The following is a 23,093-nucleotide window of genomic DNA, read 5'->3' on the forward strand; positions in this document are numbered from 1 at the left end:
TTTGAACAGAGGATTGACCTGGAGACCTCTAGATCCCACTTCGAACTTGTGTAATTCTGCAAACTTTTGATTCTAAGCATCCAGAATTTTGATTCCAACATCCACCACCATACCAATGTCATCAAAATAACGAACTTCGAACACCTCAGTCTGCAAGGAGACATCTCCAGAGCCATTTACTTTTCTTCATCCTTAGCACTGAGAGGGTTTTGTGTCAAGCTGATCTGTGTTACTTGTTTCTTTCCATTGTACTCATCACCTGTCCCTTAGCTTATATGGGGTTATGCTCTCTCTGGGGTAGCGCTGTCACTCTGATCTGTGTTTCAGCAGTCCCAATTGCATTGCTGCTCTGGACAGGGCTAACATAAACAACAAACGGTTTAAGAAATAGGAAAAGCAAGACGTAATTATTTTTACTGTAATAAAGTAACCCAAGTTAGGGTTTGGGAAATATTCAGTTAGGAAGCTAGGACCAAATTATTCTTCTATAAGTAACCAGCCAGTATAATTGATGGTGCATGCTCTTTGGTCTTTGTGGTGCTGCAGACTACCCTTGTTAAAAATATACATAAGACTTGACATAATTGCTGTTTTTCTTTCTCTCTCTCTCTCTCAACTAATTCTGAAGATCATCTGAGTCTAGTTAATCAGACTTTTCTTTGTGTAAGCAACTCTGTGTCCATGGTGTTCATTAGTTTTCTTGATCTTGGACTGTTTGCATATTTGGTCGTCTGGGTTTACTTTCAGCCTGTGGTTAGTGTAGCTCATTCAAGATTCAGTAGGCAATTATGCATAATTACATTCTTGCAAATAGGACGCATATCTTGGGCTTCAGTGCTCTAAACTACAGTTCAGCATCACTACATGTCGAGTGTGTAGTGTATATATATTTGCTGTCAGGTTGTCTGTCTTCTTTGATGAGGGTAATCATGCAAAAAAACATGATTGTTCATGGGTGTGAAACTTCTTCCTGTTCATACTTCCTTGGAGATCACACATGCAAGTAAGTTACTGATGCAGCTACCCAAAGTGCAAGTTTTTTTGACCTGTGAGAAATGCTAACATTTTGAAAACTGTTTTTGTCAAATATTGCAAAACAGTATTTCAAGGAAAGGAGAGATAAAAAAAAAGGTTAAAATGATTTAAATGTTCTTCATTAACATCAAGTGGGTTAATTCTAATTCTGCTGTTTTATCTTTACATTACAATTTATGATAAAATATAATTTGTGGAAACAAAAGCAAATTATTTCATACTGATTTTTTGAAGATTTTTCTTCTCCCCTCACAATGAAATGTCATTGAAGTGGACTCTTCCTTTGACAAAAACAAGGTCTTAATGAGATGAGATGTTATTTACCTGCTGGAAATACGTTTTTCTAGAGTCTTGATGATGGTAGGTGATGTGAATCCTGAAGTCCTTGTTTAATTTTTTCGTCAAAGTGAAAGAGCCATTGCCTAACAATTACTTTTTAGCTCACCAGAAGGACAGAACCAACTCTCTTTCTTTGTCCCACGTTGCAGTATAGCCCAACCTACAATTTTTTGAGCAGTCTCTAATCTGGAAGTGAAGGATGACTTAGCAACTCCACGATTTATACAGTCGGTCTTGTCCCACTAAATAGAATAAAGTGTGAATTTCCACAGGCCTGAGTAAGACAGGAATCCGCCCTTCTTTGCTTTTCCTTGCAGAAATGTTTGATGTACATGTTGGAAATGCCGTAGAGTTTGCCCAGTGGAACCACATGCTCCAGAGAAGCTGTCACTTGACTTAAGTAGTAGTCCCAGGCTGAAGTTACTGAGAGTATACAGTGCTTCTGGGCCAGATGGCTGGAAAAATGCGTTTATCTTTCATTTGGGTTTCCATTTCTCTGTAATATAGTGTATTTCATCTTCAGTGCCCCAGCAGACCCCTGTAAATTCCCTGTGTCTGTCATTGAACCAGCTGCAACTTTGAATTAGCAGGAGCACCTTGTGGCCATTTGTGAAGGTTTCTATTCAGTTGCCTGTAGAAAGAGCTCTAAATTGTTGCAATGTCCATCGAGTAATCCGGGCATACTAAAGCAGGGGAGAGGCACAGAGGGGAGAAGTGTCCACCAGTGAAAATAGGGAATTTTTCCTGTCATCTTCCCACCTAATTTCCTCTACAACTACAGCAAAGTCTGGTGAGTTTTTGATTAAAATGATAAAATAAATAGTGGAGAGATTGTTTCTATTGAAATTATTGCTGCTGGATATTTGAAGATATGAAAGGGAAGTGCCTTTTTTTTTTAATTGGATGCATAGAGGATATGCATGGCTGTGCTTAGCTCTAACCTGGATGTGTGGTACTGAATGGTATTGTGTCCTGCAGAAAACTGTCTTGTACATAGCAGTGTTCTGAGTTGTTTGGAGGAGGGGTGAATATGTCTCAGGAAAGATGCATGATAGTTTGTTGTTTTACTGTATCTTGCAGATTCAACCTCTAATGATGAAGCTTCCCACCTAAATTCTTTCTTTTTGGGAGCAGAAAGAAAGGAAGAAAATGAAGAGTCTGAGCTGTTGATACATTGGGATAATCTCTTTCCATTGTATTGAACATTTCTACCTTTCCTTAAGTTTTGTTTCACCAGTTCTGCTTATCATTTTCTTATTGTTGCTGATTCTCTCCCCTCTCCGCTGCCTCTCCCATGGATCTTAATGTTGACATTTTTTCATTAATGAGTAACTATTTTACACAGAGCAGTGTGGGGTTTTTCCTCATAAAGTACTTTAAGAAAAAAAAAACTGTAAATGCTGCATGATTTAAGAGTCATAAAACGTTAACTAAAAGTCAGGATTGTTGCGTAGAGATTTGTAATGTATGTGTATGTCTTAAATTTTTGTTTGTCTGTGGGATGTTTACAATTGCCTCCTTTTTCTCATTTGTGAAAGAAATTCTTCTTGCTGCTAAGTGGTGAAATAAAACATCAGTAAAGGCAGATTTGATGCTAACTATGCCTTCAGTCTCTAAGCTATTTTAGAATGTTCCTGTTGGCCTATTTTGTAGCTATTTGCTTTACTGGAAGTGGTGTGAATAAGCATGCTGTGGTATGGTGCCTGGGACTATAAAAATGAGTCTTGCAGTAACAGATGTTGATTAATGATGTTATTTGTAATCGTTGTTCCTGCTAGAGGGCAGTGTGTGTAAGAGAGGCCCTGCCCTGTGCTGAGTAAAGATCTGTTCTGTGCAGCTCTTGTGTCCAAGTCTTCATTTATAACACATGCTTCTCCTCTGTTGTCAGACAGCACATTCCGAGTAGCATGATCAAGAGGGTCACATAGTTATAAAGAAAAAATAGTGGTTATATCATGTCTCTTAAGCTTGCAATCACAATGTTGTGCAACCAGTGAACACTTTTCTGATCTTAGGTTTCTTTTTTTTTAATTATTTTGATTTTTCTAGTCTTGACCCCAAACCCTCCGAAATTTGTTGAAGTCATTTGTTTGGGTTTTGGATCAGGGCTGTAAGTAGTTCTCTTTCCCATCCTGTTCCATGTCAGAAGAATACAATTGGCATCTCTTCCCTACCCTCATGGGACAAATAAAACTCTAGATCAAAACCCCAAGTCCAAGTTCAAGAATATTTTGTAGATCAATAAGCTGACATCATGGAGCTGATGATGGGGCTGGTATTTCTGTTTACACTGATCATTCACAACTACTTGGTGTGCATGAATGAAATAATACTGTTTTCTTTGTCACTGATGTTTGAGCAAATAAACACATCCAATATGCTTAAATTTTCCATTTGTTCCCATCACTTGTGAAGCTTCTGTTAATACCTTGGGGTACATAGAAGCACAGGTTTGCAATATTAAAACAGACTGTTGGGCTACAGAGAATGCTATTGTGTTTTTGTGGCCAGTACTCAAAGAAGAAAGAGCTACCTTGCTGCTTCTATGCAATAGCACAATTTCTGCATGTGTTGAGGGTTGATTTCTTTTTGAGCTCTTGCTAGTTACAGTTTCCACACCCTGCAGCATCCTCATGTCCTTCCATCCGAAACACAAGAACTGCTTCCCAGAGTGTGCTTCCCTCAATGTGACTTTAATCATAACCAGTGTTAATGTTAAAATTTACACAAATATTACATTGATCTTGACCTAGAATTTCTCAGTAAGTGAACTGTGTATTTTTAGTCACTAATGCATCTGCACAGCGAGGAGATTATGTAAATGTCATTCTGTTGAGATGAACAGAGAAAACCAGTTAAGGATTGAGGATGTTATTAAGGCATTTTCTCTCTATATCCTATTAATAGAAACGTGTTGTGATACACAGTCCTGTTTCTGTTGGAGAATATCATGAAGTGCCCCTTGTCTTAAGTGGGGTGGATCTGTGAGCTGTAGGATTTTGTTAAACTTAATTGCAAGCCTGATGTTTTGATACAATAGTCTTCTTTATTCTTTACTCTTTCTCTCTTTCTATAATTTGTAGCCTACATTGAAGATCTCACAAGATGTGTTGAGCAAAGCAGAAGACTCATTATCGTGTTAACTCCAGACTATATTCTCAGGAGAGGATGGAGTATTTTTGAGATGGAAAACAGACTCCATAACATGCTAGTCAGTGGTGAAATCAAAGTTATTTTGATTGAGTGTACTGAATTAAAAGGGAAAGTGAACTATCACGAAGTGGAATCTTTAAAGCACACCATCAAACTTCTCTCAGTGGTCAAGTGGAAAGGACCAAAAAGCAGCAAACTGAATTCTAAGTTTTGGAAGCGCCTAGTCTTTGAAATGCCAGGGAAGAAGAAGGAGGTGGTGTCTCGGCGTCAGGTCCTGGATTCTGCGGAGCAGGGCCTTTTTGGAGACCTCCAGACTGTACCCTCTCTTGCCGTCACAGGCACTTCTGCCACGTTGGTAGAATCGCGGGCTGATCTAACTGATTGCCATCAAGCAGATTCTGTGCAAATGAGACATTATTGCAGAGGATACGAATATGATGTGTCAGCAGCGACATTGCCAATAGCTTCCATAAGCAACCATCATACATACTGTAACATACCTTTGACACTACTAAATGGACAGCTACCTCTTAACAATACCGTGAAGGATTCCCAGGAGTTTCACAGGAACAACCCATTGCTACCTTTATCAGCAAGGGAGCTTAGCTTCACCAGTGATATTTGGTAGTGAAGATCAGGACACTTTTGAGATGTTTCATGACTGCCACGAAGACGCATTTTTAAAGAACTTTGCCCAAACCCCATGGGGCATCAGATCATATTTGAAGCAGCGGCACACTTATTTGCTTTTCTACTTGAACTTTTTTGTTTACATTTACAAATTATTGACAAAGGGGACATTCTTTTGTAAGTCAGTGATGTCCTTCCTGTCTTTTAATGTACAGCTTGATTGCTTCTTCAAAAAAGGGGGAGAGAAAAAGCACATCCCATCGTTCTACTGTAGGTTTACAATCTGGGATGGATACGAGTTCATTGTATATGATCTCCAGCATTCATATTTATGTAATAGTATTTCAAATACGCAGAAGTTGTTGGGTTTTTCATACAAACTTCAGTACAGTTTGAAATTCTAGTATCGTTATCATGCTACAAAAGTGATTATCTCCTGCACAGACCACAAGGGGTGAATCGTTCTCAATAGGAAGGAGGAGGAAATCTTCCCGGTAACATTGTCTCTCAGATGCATTTTAGAAGATGACCAGCTGAAACAATGCAGATGAAGCTTTACCAATAAAGTGCATAGTAACACTTACTGCAGAATAAATCACCTGCTTGCATCAGCATCTCTTCATTTCTTTGTTGAGGCATGTTGCATTCCCAGTGAATGGTTAGCGATGTGTTTTTGTTAAACAACTTATTAGGGTATTGGAAGATGTTTAGCAGGATTTAAAACAACTTTTCTGTGATTAATAGATTATTTCAGAATTATTTTTGCAGGTTTTTAATGACATTTTAAAATCTGATTTAAGTATAAATTTGTCTGTTGGTGAATTCATTGATTTGAAATTTCTTAAGATCTCCTGAGCTGTTTTAAGGTTTGTAGAAAGGCAATGTAATTTTACGTGCTACTTTTTTTTCAAAATCAATAGTTAAAATTTCAGATTAACCTTTTTCTGAGAACATCAGCAATAGAAAATCATTACTGCAGCAATATTCAGAGATGAAGTGCTGAATTATCCAGGTTTACTAGTAAACTGACTTCAAATGCAGTGGAGTGATAATCACCTGAGGCAGTTCTCTCTCTATCTACCTGACAATTTATGTCCTTTTTATATATGGCTGAAGCAGGAATATTTCCACTCTGTGCAACTAATGAAAAGTGATATTTTTAAGGAGCTGGTAAAGTCTTGCATTTCTTCCATTTCTTATGTACACGATCCCATCAGTCAAATGAGGATACTCTCTTTTATCTTCCATGGAAAGCACTGAGTCTGAGTTTTCCTCATGTTTTATGAGGATTTCCAGACTCAGCTGACCATGGGTTGCAGTCAGACCATGGAGACAGCCGTACTCATGGAAGAAGCTCTAAGTAGCAAAGGCAGAAGCCTTTGGCACAGCTTTAATGAAAACACTGTAGGCTTCAGAGTTTTGTCTCAGTAAGATCTGCTAGAGCAAGTTCCCAAAAATGTTTTTTACAGCAGGCAATCTTGCCTATATTTCAGTATGTTTTTTGCATTGTCCTCTTTGATTGCATGAATAAAAGTTAGCACTCTGCACTCAGCTGCCTGTGGCTCCGTCAGCAAACAAGTTCAGTCAATCCTTAACATTTAGCAGTGGTTCCTAAATTGTACCCTACAGTCAAAGTGAAAACAAACACTGACATAAGACTTGAAAGTATCCAGAATTGGCCCAAAGGCCATGAGAACGATCTCAAACATGCAATAATTCATAGAGGTCGATACTTTTCCATTGCTTCTTTTCCCAGTGCTTTATTCTGTGCCCTCTTACAGCAGCTATTATCTGTAGACCTCTCCTTAGGTTCTAGAAAATACATTTCTCGTGTTGCTTTTTCCAGTATTGTTATTATGCATTTGACACTAACACTGCAACAGTTCTCTTGGAAAGATACTAATTTATTACACCGTATAGGACTATAACTTGCTCTTTTGTGAAGTTCAGAACATATAGATAGGTGTTTGATAGACATATTTTTCTACTGAGAAAGAAAGTGATTTTACCTCCAGTATAAATATATGTATTTCAACCTCCTTCCAGAAATCTATGAAATTTGCACTGTTTTATAAGTGTTACAGACTGTGTTTACACTGGCTATGTCCTTTAATGCAAAGTGTAATTCTGAAAAAGAAAAAAAAAAAAGTAAAGAAAACCCTGCATGAAGAGAGCTGCGTATGTTTAAATGAAAAGCTGTACTTTTCATTATTATCCTTTCCACTTTACTTTAGAATCTGGTTCATTCACATAGAATGTTCAGTGAGATTTCAAACCTACTACTTTTGTATTAAGCATGCAAACTGCAAAAAAAAAAAAAAAAAAGAAAAAAAGGAAAAATCCACATGCAGATTGGTCTGCTTCTTTTACTTACAGTGATTAGATATGGATAGCAAATTCATTTACTTGATGGCTTACTCTTAGAGCAGTAGCTATTCAAAAGCAAAATGCAGTCATGTTTGTATTGAAGTAACATGAAAAGAACAGTTTTTCTGTCATTTTGCAAAGCACACTGTGTGTCTGTGTATCAATATATTTTAGTTATAGATGACAAGTCACAATCTGCTTTAAGATTTCAGAGTGTGTATTGAGTACGATGACAATATATACATGAATCAGAACCGCCTGTACCCCTCTGCTTTCAGTGCGGGGAAGGGACTTGAGCTCAGGAGGCCTCTGTCATCTCAGCTTCGAGTAGCACCGCTGTGACATGCCAGAGATCAAACATCACTATAGGTAGAGATGGAGGGCCTGGAAAAATCCTGCCAAGCAGTGAAATGCATGTGTCCGTAGGACCTGGGTGGCACAGAGGCCGGGAGCCCGTCCCACCGTGCAGCCGTGGGCATTGCACTGTAGCTGCCCTGCAGCTGGATCAGGGCCAGGAACGCCAAAACATTTCGCTCCTTCATTCAGACTTCATTAGCTGAAATAGAAGGGCAGTCTGTGTTCCTCCGTCTCACCAAAGCCTTGTACTTATTCAGCTGGAGATACTGGGGACAAAGCCAGGGCTCTGCCTTGGCAGTGTTTGAGGCTGCATCCTGCTCACATGGCTGTGCAGCCCCTGCCACCTGCAGCCTGTATGCCCGTATGGCAGCCTGTGGGACGGCCTGTATAACAGCCTGTAGGCCTCTATGAGACCTTGTATAACAGCCTGCATAACAGTCTGCAGGCCTCTATGAGAGCTGTATAACAGCCTGCAGTCCTGTATAATGGCCTGCAGGCCTCTATGACAGCCTGTATGACATCCTGTAGGCCTGTACGCAGGCTGTATGATGGCCTGTATGACAGCCTCTAGGTCTGCCAGAGAACCTGTGTGACAGCCTGTAGGACTGTATGACAGCCTGACAAGCTGACAAGCAGTAAACATCCTTACTGCAGCCACGCACAGCTTCTGATTTGGGGCACGTTCATTTTAAGTGCTTTGGTTATAATGTTTCTTTGGATACTTGCCCTTGTGTGTAATGTGCTTCAGAAGCAATTATGGTTTGAAAGTTGTATATAGAAATGAGCTAGAAATTGGAAACCTATTCAGTCTACAGATTTTACACTCCTAAAGAACATTCAGAGAGAAGGCAGGGTAATTTTGATGTAAGTAACAAGGCAGAGTGAATACTGACAGTCGTGGAGAGCGGGTGGGAATGGGACTGTGTGCTGAGCCAGTGTTCTAATAATCCTTTCTCTAGACACTGAATGAGAGAAAGCTGTATAAACATATTGCCATCTTCTGTCTGCAAAGTCTGCTGCAAAAACCCTTCAATCTAACAGAAACAGTTCCATCAAATGCAGTAGACCTAGAGTAAGGCTATAAAGCCAAGCCCTACTTTTACTGTGTTCAGGGGAATAAAGAGAAGACCAAAGGGCCAGAAAGAAGTCAATAGACTAATAAGCATTTGCTTATTTACTCTGTCTCAAATCAAGCTTATTTTTGTCCCTGTTTGGTGCGGATGTGCTCCGGGACTGTCCAGCCTTGGGAAAGGAATTTTGTTCATTTCTTTGTTATAAACAAGATAAGGACTTGGGAATAAATAACAGATACTTTTAGAACAAAACCCGTGTGATTTTTAAGGACTTCTTCTACTCCACTCTCAGTAGCTTCTTTTGATTCAACAGACTTTATTCATACAAATGCATAAGGACATACTTAAATTCCCATTAATTTGGTGAGAAATACTTTGCTGCATAGAGCTTAGAAGACTAGTTCATAGACCGGTGCCTAAAATCATGGTATTTAAGCACTTTTAGAATTATGCTCTTATGGAGATCCTCAGAGCAGCTTTTCTGATTTTGGTTCCTGCATAGATGTGAGTGCTGTGGCAGAACGCCCAGCGGGCCTCACCATCCTGGGTACAGGACAGAAAGTCCTTGGTGCTCACCAGCCTGGCAGTGGCATAACCCTGAGAGCTCAGTGGCAGAGTGGGGAGCAATGTCTCTTGTGTCCCACTGGGGCATCTGGGGGCTTTCCCTGTGGCCTTGATGAGCAGCACGATCTGCATGAACCCTCTTCCGCCATGCAGCATTTTATGCATCTTGTCCCACTTCCAAGGTTTGTGCTGGGGCTACAGAGTTACTGGGTGGTAAAGAGAGTGCAGAGCGTGAAGAACGGAGAGGAAGAAAAGAGTGGTCACAGAGTCCAAGTGTTTTGCAGCAGAAATGCTGATTCAGCACAGCACAATGACAGCCCTTGCATGTACACTTCATGTTTGTCCACTATTCAGTGGTCGCTGGGCAAAGTTCCCCCAGACAATACCATTTTTTGCCAGCTCACTTGCTTCAGAACTCTTGTTTTGATCCTTTTAAAATTAAACTGTCATTTCCCGTCGGACAGAAAATTCTCTTGGTGCATTCCACACGCGCACACAAAAAAAACCTACTGTCTTATGTGTGTGGAAATTCCCCACAAAGTAGAAATCTGTGCTTCCTGCTGGTCCTGTGGGTTTGGAGCTCACACACGATGCCAGCAGTGCTGTTTGGTCACCTCTGGTGAGCAGCACGAGGTGCGCGTGTTGTGCTGTGCCATGGATCCCACCACTGGGGAGTCCATGCTGCAAATATATAAAAGTACCATCCCCTGCGTCTTAAAAGTATTTAAGGTTTTAAAATTTCCTAAGTAATAGTCACTCAAATTATTTCTTCCTGGCTCCAGTTAGCACAGCATGTGTTAAAAATGTGGGATTTTGGAATACGCTGTATGTTACAGGAGGAAATAAAAATTTGAAAATGGAAAGTGATGGCATGTCACGTCTGGGGAAACACAGAGAACAATGTTGATTCGCACTTTCTTGTTGCTGAAATGTACTTCCCTGAAGAAATTACATGACGTGTTTGTGGTGGTGAATGAGAGACTGCTTTGCATTGCTTACATTGCTTACTACAAAAAGACATTTGATCATTTCAGTGCCGCTGGAGAAATTCAGAGGTTAATAAGGCTGCTCCAGAGAGGTATACAACAAGGTCTAAAAGAAAGAACTATGAAGTAAAAGTTACCGAGCTTTGCCAGGGTTCTTGTCATTTAAATCTAAAACAGTAGCACTGCCAATAGGAGCAGAACATGACCTGTCAGCATTTTTGCTTCATTATAATATCGTTGTGCAGCTACAGGCCAAGCAGAAAAACAAATAAATAATAAAAATACAGTTTGTCAAGCTGAGACAGATTCTCATTGTAGGTATTCTATAAACACCCCCTGTAATTCATTTTGATAGAGTGTAATTGGCTTTGCAAGATTTTAAGAGCTTTCTCTTCAAGACAAACACAAAGAGAAAACAATGTATTCTGTATTAGATGAGTTTTGCTATTTCTTTCAAGTCCGTAAAATAATTCCTTTTTACACAGTGGTGGGTGATACATGTTTTCCTGGCTGCAAGTGGATTGCTGGAGTGTGAGCAGCGACAGCTACTGCTGAATCCATCAGAGCTAATGGGCCAACAAGACTACACTGCAGTTCAGTGGAGTAGCCACCGTGCTCATGCATGACAGGATGGGCTCAGGTGTTTCGCTGGCTGATGGCTAGAGAATAACACACCAGTTAAGACTGTGCTGTCTAAAGGGATTTACAAAGCCTCTGGTGCCCTCTTTTAGCGGAGCAATGTAGGCAAGGCAAGGTGGAAATGAGAGCTGTCAGAGGGAGAATCGTGCTTCTCATTTCTATTCAAATTCAAATTATTTGAGATTCTGATCATGGCTCTGGGATTTATGATGTGGAGGAGAGCATTAATGATTCTCGTGCTGGTAGTGCCTGGGGCTTTGTCTTTACTACCAAGACATTTTCATGAGAAATCCAGACCCTGACATAGCCTAGGCTTAATGTAAATTTGCCTCTTATGAGAGGACTCAAGAAGGGAAGCTCTAATGAGATGTGAAGAAGCTTTTAAAGTACAATGTACTCTGATCAGTATGTGTATATGGCTTAAAGGTAACTTCTGGCAGCACATCGGAAGGAGCAATTTAAACCTACTCCCCAGATAACATTAGAGTCCATATTCCTTGTAGACTGTGCAGAGAAAATTAGCATCTAGTCCACAAATAATAACAACTTTTAAAGCCCTTAACAGCTCCTTGATTAAAAGATATCAAAGGCTTTATGATCATGAATCAATCTAACACCTAACTGGGCTGGGGAAATCTTTTCATCCTCTCTTTAGCAAATGAAAAACAGTGTCAGGATCCATTTTGCCCAAGATCCTACCAAAAGCCATGGGCAGAGGGTCATGTCCCCATGATGGGGTCATGCCCCTTCACCCAGCCCCAAGTTCTGCCCAGTGGATATAGTTCACTGGACTTGATGGGTGATTTCACCATGAATTGCCCCAGCCTGGATCTGTAGCCACATATTCTCTCAACCATCAGAAAAAAAAAGATTATTCCAGTCTGCATGAGCAGCCTCTGAATGTCCTGTACACAGGTTGCACGTTTTGGAGAACACAGAAGGGCTCTCCCGGAGCTGACTGGGACACTTCCCTTTGGGTTCAGCAGCTCACTGCAGAGAAATGACAAGACAGAAGCTAATGACTGGCAACAAAATGGTTTTGGAAGGACACGGGCTGACAAGAAGATGAGATGACAGGAAATCTCTGTTGTAACAAATTATTGGCAAAAGGAGATGATGGGGAAAAAATGGAACTGACAGATAATTTATACCTAACAACCAGCCTGAACCCAGCTCAGCGCTCTGGCTTTTCACTGCCAATCTCAGGGAAAATCTGAACAAAGTTCAAACTTCCTTGCTGACACCCATCAACATAATAAACAGAGTCAGCATCTGTGATACGGTAGTGCCAGCCTGCGAGGAAGGCTTCAGTCCAGGGTCGGAAGTTTTCAGTCACCCCTCTGAACAATTTCTCCTTACAAAATGCTTACACCAGCACAGGTATGGGTATATATCTGAGCCCACAACTCAAAGCAGCACTTCACTGTCGAACAATAGGTGCACTTGGAAGATCAGTCAGTGGTGGCAATGCAGAGGGCAAAAACTTTAGTGGTCACTGCAGCCTGTTCTGAGGCACACAGATGGCTTCCACAATGCAAGTACCCAACTCTGAGCTCCACAGGGTCCAAACACAGCTAGACCCTACACAAACTGCTCTGCTCCCAGCCAACAAGCTGTGAGGAGCAACCAGAAACTGGAAGGGGCTAATCATGGGAATAATTGCACTAACAATTAATTCAGAAATCTGTTTTAAATCCCTTCACTAAACCAGCAGCTATACGTTCCAAACTCATCATCCTCCTTGTCATTAAGGTGCCAAAGTTCTTGAGGAGGTATTGAAACATTACTGCTGTAGCAAGGCACCTATGTGCGGCACAGTGCTGGGCACAGACATTGGGTAAGGTGGGAGACTCCTTCCATGGGAGGAGGAGAGGACATGTGTCCTCAGGGCAGCAAAGGAACTCTCCGTGACCACAAGTGCCAGGACTGGGTAGCATTGCCTCCAGGCAGCAGAATGGTAGCAGCCCACAACAAGAGCTTCTCTTGCAAAATACAGCAGTGCAGCCTTAGAGCTGCTAATCATTTTTCCATTTTGGCAGCCAAGCAAATGTTGCAAGAGAGTAATTCTCATCCATTGTACCCGGTGGGTTAACAAGCACGTATGAGAAGAGCTCCAGATTCAGAGCTGGCAGCCTCTACTTCTCCTTTAATGTGCAGAGAGCTCTGCTGAGACTTAGGGATGGTGAGATTTGCCTCCTCTTTCTTTCTTTTTGGCTTTTTGGAGGGGGGAAGTGAGGTCACAGAAATTGTCAGAGGAGCATATGGAGCAATTACAGTAAAAGCACAGAAGATTGTTGGAGAAACTTCCTGATTTTAGAAGCCTGCTTCTTGTTATTTTACAGTAAGACTGTAAAGCACAATCTGTCCCCAAGAGAGCCCATAGGAGGAGCTGTGGTTTGGGTGGGCTGTAGCAGAAGCTGAGGCAGGCATGGGTAGGAGAGGATGAAGCCACATGCCCCTGTGGGATGCCCGTGCTCACCTCAGGCGGTGCCTGGCTGCACCATGTGATGCTGCTTCTGGTGTAGCAGTGCTGGTCCTGGGGCAACTTCCAGTGCACAGGCCTGGGCCTCTGAGCAGGCCCCAAGACTGAATTCTTGCCCCAGTTTAGCATGGGAGGGATCTGCTCAGAATGGGTGGCATGGGGACGTTGTCTGGGGCTGGTGTCCCAGACACCTCCCCTAAAGGAGATGCAGTGGAACTTAAACGCTCTTCCATGAGGCCATACTGCCCCCAAAACCTCAGTAAGCTGTATGGTTTCGTAGAATCACAGAACAGCTTGGGTTGGAAGGGACCTCCAAGATCATCCAGTTCCAACCCCCTTCCTCAAACAAGGTTGCCAGCCACTAAATCAGGTATGAGCTCAGGCTGCCCAGGGCCCACCCAGCCCGGCCTTGGGCACCTCCAGGGATGGGCACCCACAGTTCTGGCAGCAGTGCCAGGGCCTCACCGCCCTCTCAGAGAAAAAATTCCCCCTGACATCTAATCTAAATCTCCCCTCTTGTAGTTTAAAGCTGTTCCCCCTTGTCCTATCACTATCTACCTGTGTAAAAAGTTGTTTTCCCTCCTGCTTATAAGCTCCTTTTAAGTACTGGAAGGCCACAATGAGGTCTCTCCTGTTTCTGTTTCTTAACCCTGAATCATCAGACACCACAGGACTGGCACTGATGCCAAAGCTGCAATGTCAAAATTGGTCTAAAGCATCCCTAGGTAACCTCCTCAAGACTGTTTTAATTTGTAGCAACTTACAAGCTTCATAAATAGCACTCACAATTGCTGACGTGGAAGGCATTTTTCCACAAAGCAATTGAGGCAAGCCAAGTTCAGGTGAGCAGCCACACATAGCAGTGGAGCTCGCTGTAACAATTGCAAATTACATTTTGTGGTATTTGGCTAATTCAGGAACGTAATTCCAGGTAAGGCCCTGGTGAAGCCCCCACTCAGGTAAAGGCTGTAATGATGCTGAGGTCGGGTGCGAGCCTGCACCCTGAGTGCTTTGCATACAAAACAGCAGAGATTTGGCACACTGGCAGTGGGCTTTGTGGGAACACAGCAAAACCTCTTTAATTTTGCTCTCCTCCCCACAGGCTGGAGGAAGTGACTAACTCCTGAGCAGGCAGACAAGGCCCTGGTGAGAGATTCCAGGTATGTGTTGGAAAGTAAAAGCATCCTGGTGCTGTGTCTGGTCTTGGTGCCATTAGTCAGGCATAAGTCACAGCACTACGCCTAAGATCAACTTCCCCAGAGAAATCAGAAGCTGCTAATTGAGAGGGAGGAACCGGTGGGGATTTTTTACACTAAGATGAAAAAATAAAGGTCTCCTGCTAAGATATCCATTTGGGGAGATGAATGATAATTTGCCAGAACAAGGACAGCTGAAATTAATGATGATATTCTGCTGTAATTTGTACTACTCTACAGCCAGAGTCAAGGCAGTGTAGTCACTGGGGAACTGTGCCCGATTCCTCTGAATGAGGATTTTCCCAGTAATCTGAGCAGCTTAAAAGATGGCAGTTTCACCAAGGCTTCTGGTGATGCAACAGCTTCTACTGAGGACAAAAAATACCTGCGCACTACAGATTTTGTACCCACACTAGTTATTAACAGGTGTAGTTTCAGTTTGCTATCCAAAGAAGAAAACCAAGTATCCCACCCGGATTTCACGTCAAGAAGGTATCCAGTATTTCTCAAGTCAACTAAAAGGGCCCAGCCTGAGCTGCACTGAAGATCACAGAAGTGACAGTGTAGTGGCCAGCATCTCCCTCACCCCAGCTGCAGGCAGGTTCCAGCCTAAGTGAAATTCAGGTGCCTCTCTGTGAGCCATGTCCCTGCAGTAGGCCTCAGCACCTTGCCCCAGCCTCTCCTTGGCACCTCCAGCTTCACTGCTGCTGAGTGAGGAGGGCAAAATGGCAGAAAATGCTCTCAAAAGGTTAAAAAGAAAAATGCAACAGAAATGCTGGCCAAGTCAGAATCAGCCCTGGAAGCTTTCTCATTCTCAGTTTGAGCTTGGACGTGTGGAAAAAATAATAGTCATGAAAATACTTGAAGGCCCTCCCAATCTAGATGAAGAATAAACGATGCAGAGGGACACAGCAAAGAGAAAAAAAAAGATAAATGATGATTATCCTCCAGCAGTTGTAACATGGAAATTAGGACAGGGTAACAGGCAATCTAATGCCAGCATATGCACTGGAAAAGTGGAGGAGGCCTCGGGGGGGATTAAATATGGCTGAAGAAACAGCTAACATCAGTATGGGAGAATCATCAAAATGAGCCAAAAGGAGAGAAGCAAGTGGGAATACAAACATGAGCGTGTGCAGCATTGTTCACAGAAACATGACCAACCCCAGCCCAGCCCACAAAACGCAGCAAATGGAGTAGGACATGTCTGGGCAAGGAGAACGATCGATCTCCATGGGGTAGCACAAGCCCAGAGAACAAGAACAAAAGGGTTCAATATGACAGAGTTAAGCTGCGAGTTGGGGTTTGTTTTGCTTTTAAAGAGAAAAAAAAGCAAACCACCTACAGCTGGAGTGCGTTGCAACCAGTAGAGCAGAAAGCTCTGGAGGAAGGGTGATGGACCACAGCAGAGGGCATTGCTGCACAACCCTGCAGCTCCTCTTGCAGTGCAGCAAGTGGGCACGCTGCAAAATGTCGGCAATAGCCACAACTGCTCTCCAGTTGTCATTGAGTTGTACAGAAACACCCTCCACGCATCTTCTCTCTTCAAGCTGTGAGGAACGGGGCCATACAAAGGCTTTGTGGAAAAGGCAGAGCATCAGATCAGTGCCAGCCAGCCACAGCTGTGTTCCCCTTCGTACAGGCTGCTAGCAGCTGTGTCCCTCTGCCTGAGCAGAGCTTGGTGCTGGGCCATGGTTTGGCCCTGGGGTGATGCCTGCTCTGGAGGCACCAGGACAGTGCCTGGCTGTGTGATGGGTGTGCATGGCCTGGGATGTACTGAGAGGGCTTCAGGAGGAACTGTGTGGCCTTGGGGAACTTTGGATTGAAGGCAAGCTCATTGTCTAAAATATCCTCTGTGTTTGCAAGGACGAGCTGCTGAGGGCACTCCTCTGTGGGGGGGATGTTAGGCTGGGAGGTTTCATGGTTAGGGCTGTGGTTAAACCTTGTGATGCACCATACTCAGTGCCGTGCTGGGACCAAGGCCGTCGTGGGAAGCCACTGACAGAGGCAGGTTGGGCACCCAGTGGGGATCTTCAGTCACAGTGAAGATTCAGTGGTCGCTGCCTGCTAATCACAACCACTCACAGAGCCACACCATGATTGCAGCTTGCTGCTCAGCCTGTGCAGGAGTTACAGCTGTATCTTAGCGTGAGATAAAGATGTAGAGTAACTGCATAAAAAGTGTCTCTGAAAGTTGCAGCAGGAGATGTGCAGTGATTTTATGTATATGTTTATCATACAAATCTATGCACTTCCTATGCAATGCTTATGCAAGATTTGTCCTACGGGAAGCAAAGGGGGCTGGTGATGAGTGTTCCCATAGGATCTTACAATGTGGTCTTCCATCTTTCAAGATATTGCTAATTTGTGTATTTAAAAACAAAAGGAAAGAAAAACACTTATTTTTTCACAAGAGGCTTGATTATAGGCTTTCATATTCAAATACCAGATGGCTGTACCAGTGTCTCCCTTCTGTTAGAACAGACTCATCCAAAGAAAAAAGGGCAGGTAGGGCCCTGGGATGGGACTCAGGGTGACTGCTGCTCTCTGGGATGTGATGCTGGCCACATCAGTTGTGTCTGCCCAGCCTACCGCACTGGGCATGGAAATGAGGGAAATAGCTGCTTTTCCTATACTCTCACTGTGTAAGGTTTAAATGCTCATGGGCCATCTATGAATTTATAACCTGGAACTGGGGCTTTTGGAAAGCAAAAATTAAAGGTGAAACTGTAATTTTTCCAAACTTGTAAGCATTTGCCAGCAGAAATGAGGCTGCTGGAGCAGAGTGCCTGGTATGGATCTGGGGAGTTCTGGGCTGTGCTGGGGGCTGCTGCCCGTGGCCCCATTAGAGCTCAGGTTCCAGAGAGGCGAACTCAGTTCTCGCTCCTTACAGCAGTGTCGGCATGCAAACTGCTCAGAGAAGGTATGAGGGCTCAAGGACTTAAAGATGCTTAATTGGTTTATGGAGCTAAACTCCGTAAAGAACCTAAGCCACTGTGAAAAGGGAAGTTGGCTGAAATCCCCAGCTCTCCCTGCAGGAAAATTGGGGGCAGCTTGGGCAGCTGCCGGGAGCTGCTGTCCTTGGGGACTCTGAGCACTCCTCCTTGCCCTAGGAACCAGAGAGAGACTCAGAAGAAATGGGAACCAACTGGCCTGTCTGCATGCGCAGCCTTTGTTTCTGCTTTGGTTCTTTGCCTGGTTTCTGCTTCAGCTCCTGGCTCTCATCGTGTCTTTTGCAATTGAAGTGCCCACCATTTTCTCCTTGGGAGAAAATATCAAGTCACTTCCCTTTTAATACGGTAAGAGCTTCAGCTCCTCAGGATGGGCGCAGTAAGCACTTTTGTCCTTGGTTGTGAATGTTTGTACGTTTCCTTGCACTGAGTCCAAGCCTGCAGCACCTTTCTCACAATGCACAGAGTGGAACTGGAGCAAGAACCCATCTTGCCAAAGCCAAGTGGGAGCATCTGACTTCTCTGCTCATGCAGCCACAACTCCCAGCACAGCGTGGCACCAAGGCGTTCGCTGCCTTTGTGCCCTCTGGGAACCAAGCAGCAATTACTGAGTGTTTGCTTCCAGGTCATCGACTGAAAATGGTGAACGCATCCAGCCTCAAACTGCTGTCTCAGTCGCCTTCATTCCCTGCAGTGCATCCGGGACTTGATATCGGTAAATGACTGGCAGATGTACAGAGGCTCAGCGTGCTTCCCAAGCCACTGAACAACTATCACATTTAATTTTTAAAATGTTTGCAGGCTCAGCTGACAGCTGCAGTGCACAGCAGCAAGATGGCTGCAGCCGCCCGCTGCCGCCCCGCGCGCCGTGGGATGCAGCAAATCACCGGCACTGCCCACTCCAGGCTGAGCACCGTGCTGCGGGCAGAACTGAAACTTGGCTGGGGACTGTGCACTGCTTGTTATTGCACAAAGACAGTGAACGTGGAGATAGGGCTGGCAGGGATCTGCGGGAAAAGGCACGGACTTATTCATGAGTTAGTGTTGGAAGAGGACACTGTTGCTCAAGGCTGGTATGAGCTTCCCTATCCAGCAGTCTCACACACAAACACAAAATTAGGCAATGTCCCAGAGATGGGACCGCATTTCCCTCGAGGAAAATAAGAGGATTTATAGGGCTCTGGCACTGCACTGGGGCATCCAAGTGTGTTTGAAATGTTCAAAGTTGACAAAATACCAAGATGAAAAGCAGCTTGGAACTGAATGGAAATTGGAGTGAGAATAGAGGAGACTTTCCTGGAGATGTCTGATGGGTCGCAGAGGGCAGGTTCTGTTCCGAAGGGCTGGAGGAGGCCTCCTAAAGTACAGTTCCTCTTCTACTTTTTTTTTTTTCTTCTTTCCTCTAAGAAAGGAGAAGCAGGGGGCTTGGGAACTCCAGATGTGTGGCTGGACTTGAGCAATGAGGTAAGCTTTTTTTTGTAGCTGAAGATGTGCGTAAAATTGTGTAATTTTGTGAGGCACAAGTTAGGCTTGCAACATGACAGAAAAAACTCGGTTCAATTGTTTGATTTGCTTAGAATGCACTCAGGGTGCCATGTGGCACTGAGAAGTTTAAAAAGATAGGACAAAGTTAAGGGTTTGGGATTTTTTGCCAGTACTTGAAAGTCTTGCCTACTTTGGGTTGGTGGATTTTTCTTCCCTCTGGGGTGGAGGGGGACAAACCGAACCCAAACATCCCACGCTAAAGCCCAAGGCCCTGTGTCCATTTTTTGTATTTTTATTGATTTTTGTAATCTGACAGTTCCCTCAAACAAAGGGTGATTCAGAGATGAGTTCCCTCTTAGCTAACCACCAAACTTCAGTGGCTTGGATAAAAGGGAACCCCGAACTGAGTCATCTGAGGTCAGCATTTGGTTGGCAAAATCAAAGTTGCGCCTATGAGATTTTCTAAGTGGCAAAAAACCCTGTCTGTCAGAGAAGTTGCCACATCTCATCTTCTCTTTCCACAAAAGGAGTTGGGTGTGTGCCACATTATATTTTTACTGCTTAAATTTAATGTGGTAGTGATTAAACTGTGCAATGTCAGTTTGCTTTGTGTTTTGTTTCTTCTTTTTTTTTTTCCTTCTCAGAAATCTGCCTGCAAAGCGGCAGCAGCTATTTTTTTCCCATAATTGCATCTGTTTCAGAGAGCAGACAGATGTTGGGCTGAAATTCATTATGGTATTCATAAAACCCATTGGGATCTGATGACCCAGTAACATATAGCTACCGTTCCTTGCAAAGCAGTTACAGCGGTTGCCACTTGACTGAAGAGAGAACTTAGCAGATGAAAGGAGGGAATAACCCGTAGCTCAGCAGACGGCAGCAGTATAAAATGTATGAGTTCGGTTTATTTCCATAAATCATCTTGTTCTTAATTTTGTAAATTTGCAAGCCAGGCTGCATGCACTGATGTTGCTGTAGCGTGCAGATCTGTATTAGCGTTCAGGCATATAGTCAAGGTGAAATACCCAGTGGGGAAGGAAACAAAACAGGAGCAGGAAAAATTCTGATGGAGAGGCAGTGCAGTAGAAATAGCTTTTACGCAAGGACACGGTTATTGGTGTGATTTGTGTGTTATGACGCAAAGTCAGGGATTCAGTTGGCTCTGAAACTGAGAATCCAAAAGCCAGAAATGCAGAATGTCATCATTCCCAAAACTCCAGCTCTCCTCGCTGAAGGGGTTGGTGCTGCCAGGGCGGCAGGGATGTGTGCTGGCCTGGATGAACTGGGGCACTGCCTGCAGCAGCACTGCTGCTTGGGGGCTGCGGAGCTGGGACAGTGCTGTGGGATGCGCTCCCATGGGGCTACCAGGGCTGGGGAAGGGGCTCGTGGTGCGCGGGGTGCGCTGCCGGCAGGCCTCTGCTTGCCACTGGAAAGGATGCGAATTTCTGCAGCAGTCCCAGTGAGCGGCGTGTGGGCTGTGTGGGTTCCGTGGGAGCGGTGTGGGCGTCCTGGCCGCAGTCCAGCAGCGAGAGGCACTCTTTCCACCTCGCCCCATCCATTCAGGAATCGCTGGGGAAGGAAGCTGCTTGGTCTCCTTTTGGATATCCTGTGCGGCTAAACTAGCGCGCTGCCAGGAACTGACAACGCTATTTAATTTTTAAAGGGCTGCAAACTACTGTGTGTGCTACCACGCGGGAAGCGGCCGCTCGGTTTGTCTGTCTGGGTCTCTGCATTGCCGGCTCCCTGCTGGCCGTGGCCCTGTCCCTCACTCCTAGCACAGCAATTTGCAAAGCACAGGGGTGAGGGCAGAGCCAGGTTTGCATGCGGGTCACTGGCCGCATTTGGAAAGAAGAGGCATTTTCTTTAGTTCAAATAGGAGAAAGCATGAGAAGTATTCAGAGCCTGATCCAAAAATCCATTGCAAACAAAGACATCTTGCTGTGATTTCATAGCAGGGCTGGGTCCTGGAAATCGCAAAGCTACAAAGAAGGCTGGGCGGGAGGAACGTTTGCTTTAACGCCCTTTAAATGGGGAGGTAAGCAAGCAGGTGCCCCGGCCCGAAGCTCAGATCTTCCCCGGCACATCAGGGATGTGCCACAGCTTGGCTGAGCCGCAAAGGTGTTCTCCATGGCACAACCCAACGAGGCTCTGCACACAGCTAGACCCAGGCCATGCACAATCCTATACTGGTTCTGATGTATAGTCTTGCTCCTGAACTCCTTCCACAGCCACTCATGGCAAGAAATCACGTTATTATTGACATGGAAGGGATTGGCTTCTAAACTAGTGGCTGGCCTGCTGAATCAGGATTGCTGTCAGCAGAGATGTTGTACTCCAGGAGTTCAAAGAGGCCATTAGTATCAAGAAATCCCTTCCAGGATGGTGCAATAAATGGCCATGAATGCAGGGGGCAGGCAGGAGCCCTGCAGGTGGGGGATGTGAGGCTCCTGTGGTCGGCACTGGGCAGTTTGGGGGCTACCAAGGGAGAGCAAAGCAGTCTGTGAGAGTGTGAGATGGGAAAGCGTTGGCCTTCCTTCCTGAGCAATGCACAGAGCTCCTGAGAAGGGAGGAAGTGCAGTCTGGAGGTTCTATGGGCTTTGGGGTCACTTTGCTGCCTCTCAGCTAAGGATTGTGCTCTAAAGGTACGTCTAAAATCTCCAGGTCATACAGAAAAAAAAGTTGCAGGGAATTTTCTGAAGGGTATGTGCTCTGGAAGGAAGGTGCTGATACCTGAGAGAGCCTGCAGCACCTCTGGCACAGGCAGGATGTGATTTCTCTCCAGGAGGCCAGAGAGCTTCCAGCAAAGCAATGCCCTCAGGGAATGCTTGGTGCTGGGGCCTGCAGGAGTCCCATTCTGCCTGGGCTATGAGGAGTGTGGGCATGGGGCTGGGAGCAGGGTTTGTCCCCAGCTGAGTGCTGGGGTTCCCAGACTCCCGGTGCAGAGCTGTGGGTTGGAGCCAGGGAGCATTCCCGGTGTCCAGCTCTGCTGAATGACAGTTGCTCTGAATTTACAGTTCAGAGGATTGAGTAATGCCGAAAAGAATCAGTTTGCCCAATGCAGGCTGAAACCAACGTTTAAGAAGCTGTTTACTTCCTGCAGACAGGAAATCCTGCTCTGTTAGGGGTTATCTATTTTTTCCTTTTCCTGCCAACCTCACACCTGTAGGGAGGGCACAAACAACACCGGAGGAAGCAGGCAGTGTGCCGGCTGAACTGCTGCCGCCTGCAGTGGGCTGGGGAGCCTCTGCGGCCCCGGGCACAGATTTTCCTTGGGGAAGTGAAGGAAGCTCAGTCCCCATGTACTGCACTTCCCTTTCCACACCGCACACCGTTGCGTGCAGGCAGCGCTAGCAGGGCTGTCCCCAGGGCTGCGGCTGTGCAGGAGTGCTCCAGTGTCAGCTGCATGCAGTGCCCCTTAGTTTGGGTTTTACTTGGCAACCAGTGTTTTTTCCCTCTTCTACCCTGCTATTGCTCCAATGTCCTTATTATTCATTTTGCATTGTTGTGTTTTGCTTGTTGCCCTTCTTTATGGTGTCTTGCTGTCCAGTAAGCTCCCGTGGGGCTGAGCGATGGGGCTCTGGAGGGGTGACTGGCAGTAGCCTTGCAGGCTCCCAGGACGGGGCGGAGCGGGGCCAGCAGTGCAGCTGGGATCCAGGCATGACTATTTCTTACTGAGATTTTTCTAATTTTAACGGAAAGTCAGAACCGCTGCCGGCGTGTTGTGGCCGCAGGGCCCGGCAGCGCGGCGGCTCCAGCTGCGGGACAGCCGCCCCCGGCACGGCGCGCAGCCGGGAGCGGGATGCCGGGCACGAAGCCCTCGCCCCGCGTGAGGCGCC

At 44.9% G+C, this 23,093-nt stretch overlaps 2 protein-coding genes across 17 annotated transcripts in view; both read left to right on the top strand.

The window, feature by feature from the left end:
* IL1RAPL2 (interleukin 1 receptor accessory protein like 2) overlaps nt 1–7,305 on the top strand; it is a 408,604-nt gene extending 401,299 nt beyond the window's left edge. For all 14 annotated transcript variants that reach the window (XM_021406506.1, XM_021406508.1, XM_021406511.1 and 11 more), the window contains one exon: nt 4,458–7,305. In XM_021406506.1, the coding sequence (XP_021262181.1) occupies nt 4,458–5,155 (698 nt within the window). In that variant the 3' untranslated portion in view covers nt 5,156–7,305. The remainder of the gene's footprint in view (nt 1–4,457) is intronic.
* Nucleotides 19,021–23,093, top strand: part of NRK (Nik related kinase) — a 97,125-nt gene continuing 93,052 nt past the window's right edge. For 2 of the 3 annotated variants that reach the window (XM_021406499.1, XM_021406500.1), the window contains exon 1: nt 19,021–19,236. In XM_021406499.1, coding sequence (XP_021262174.1) covers nt 19,036–19,236 — 201 coding nt within the window. In that variant the 5' untranslated portion in view covers nt 19,021–19,035. The remainder of the gene's footprint in view (nt 19,237–23,093) is intronic. The other variant, XM_021406501.1, reaches the window with a different exon arrangement.

The sequence above is a fragment of the Numida meleagris genome, chromosome 8 (assembly GCF_002078875.1).
Source record: "Numida meleagris isolate 19003 breed g44 Domestic line chromosome 8, NumMel1.0, whole genome shotgun sequence".
NCBI classification, from domain to species: domain Eukaryota; kingdom Metazoa; phylum Chordata; class Aves; order Galliformes; family Numididae; genus Numida; species Numida meleagris.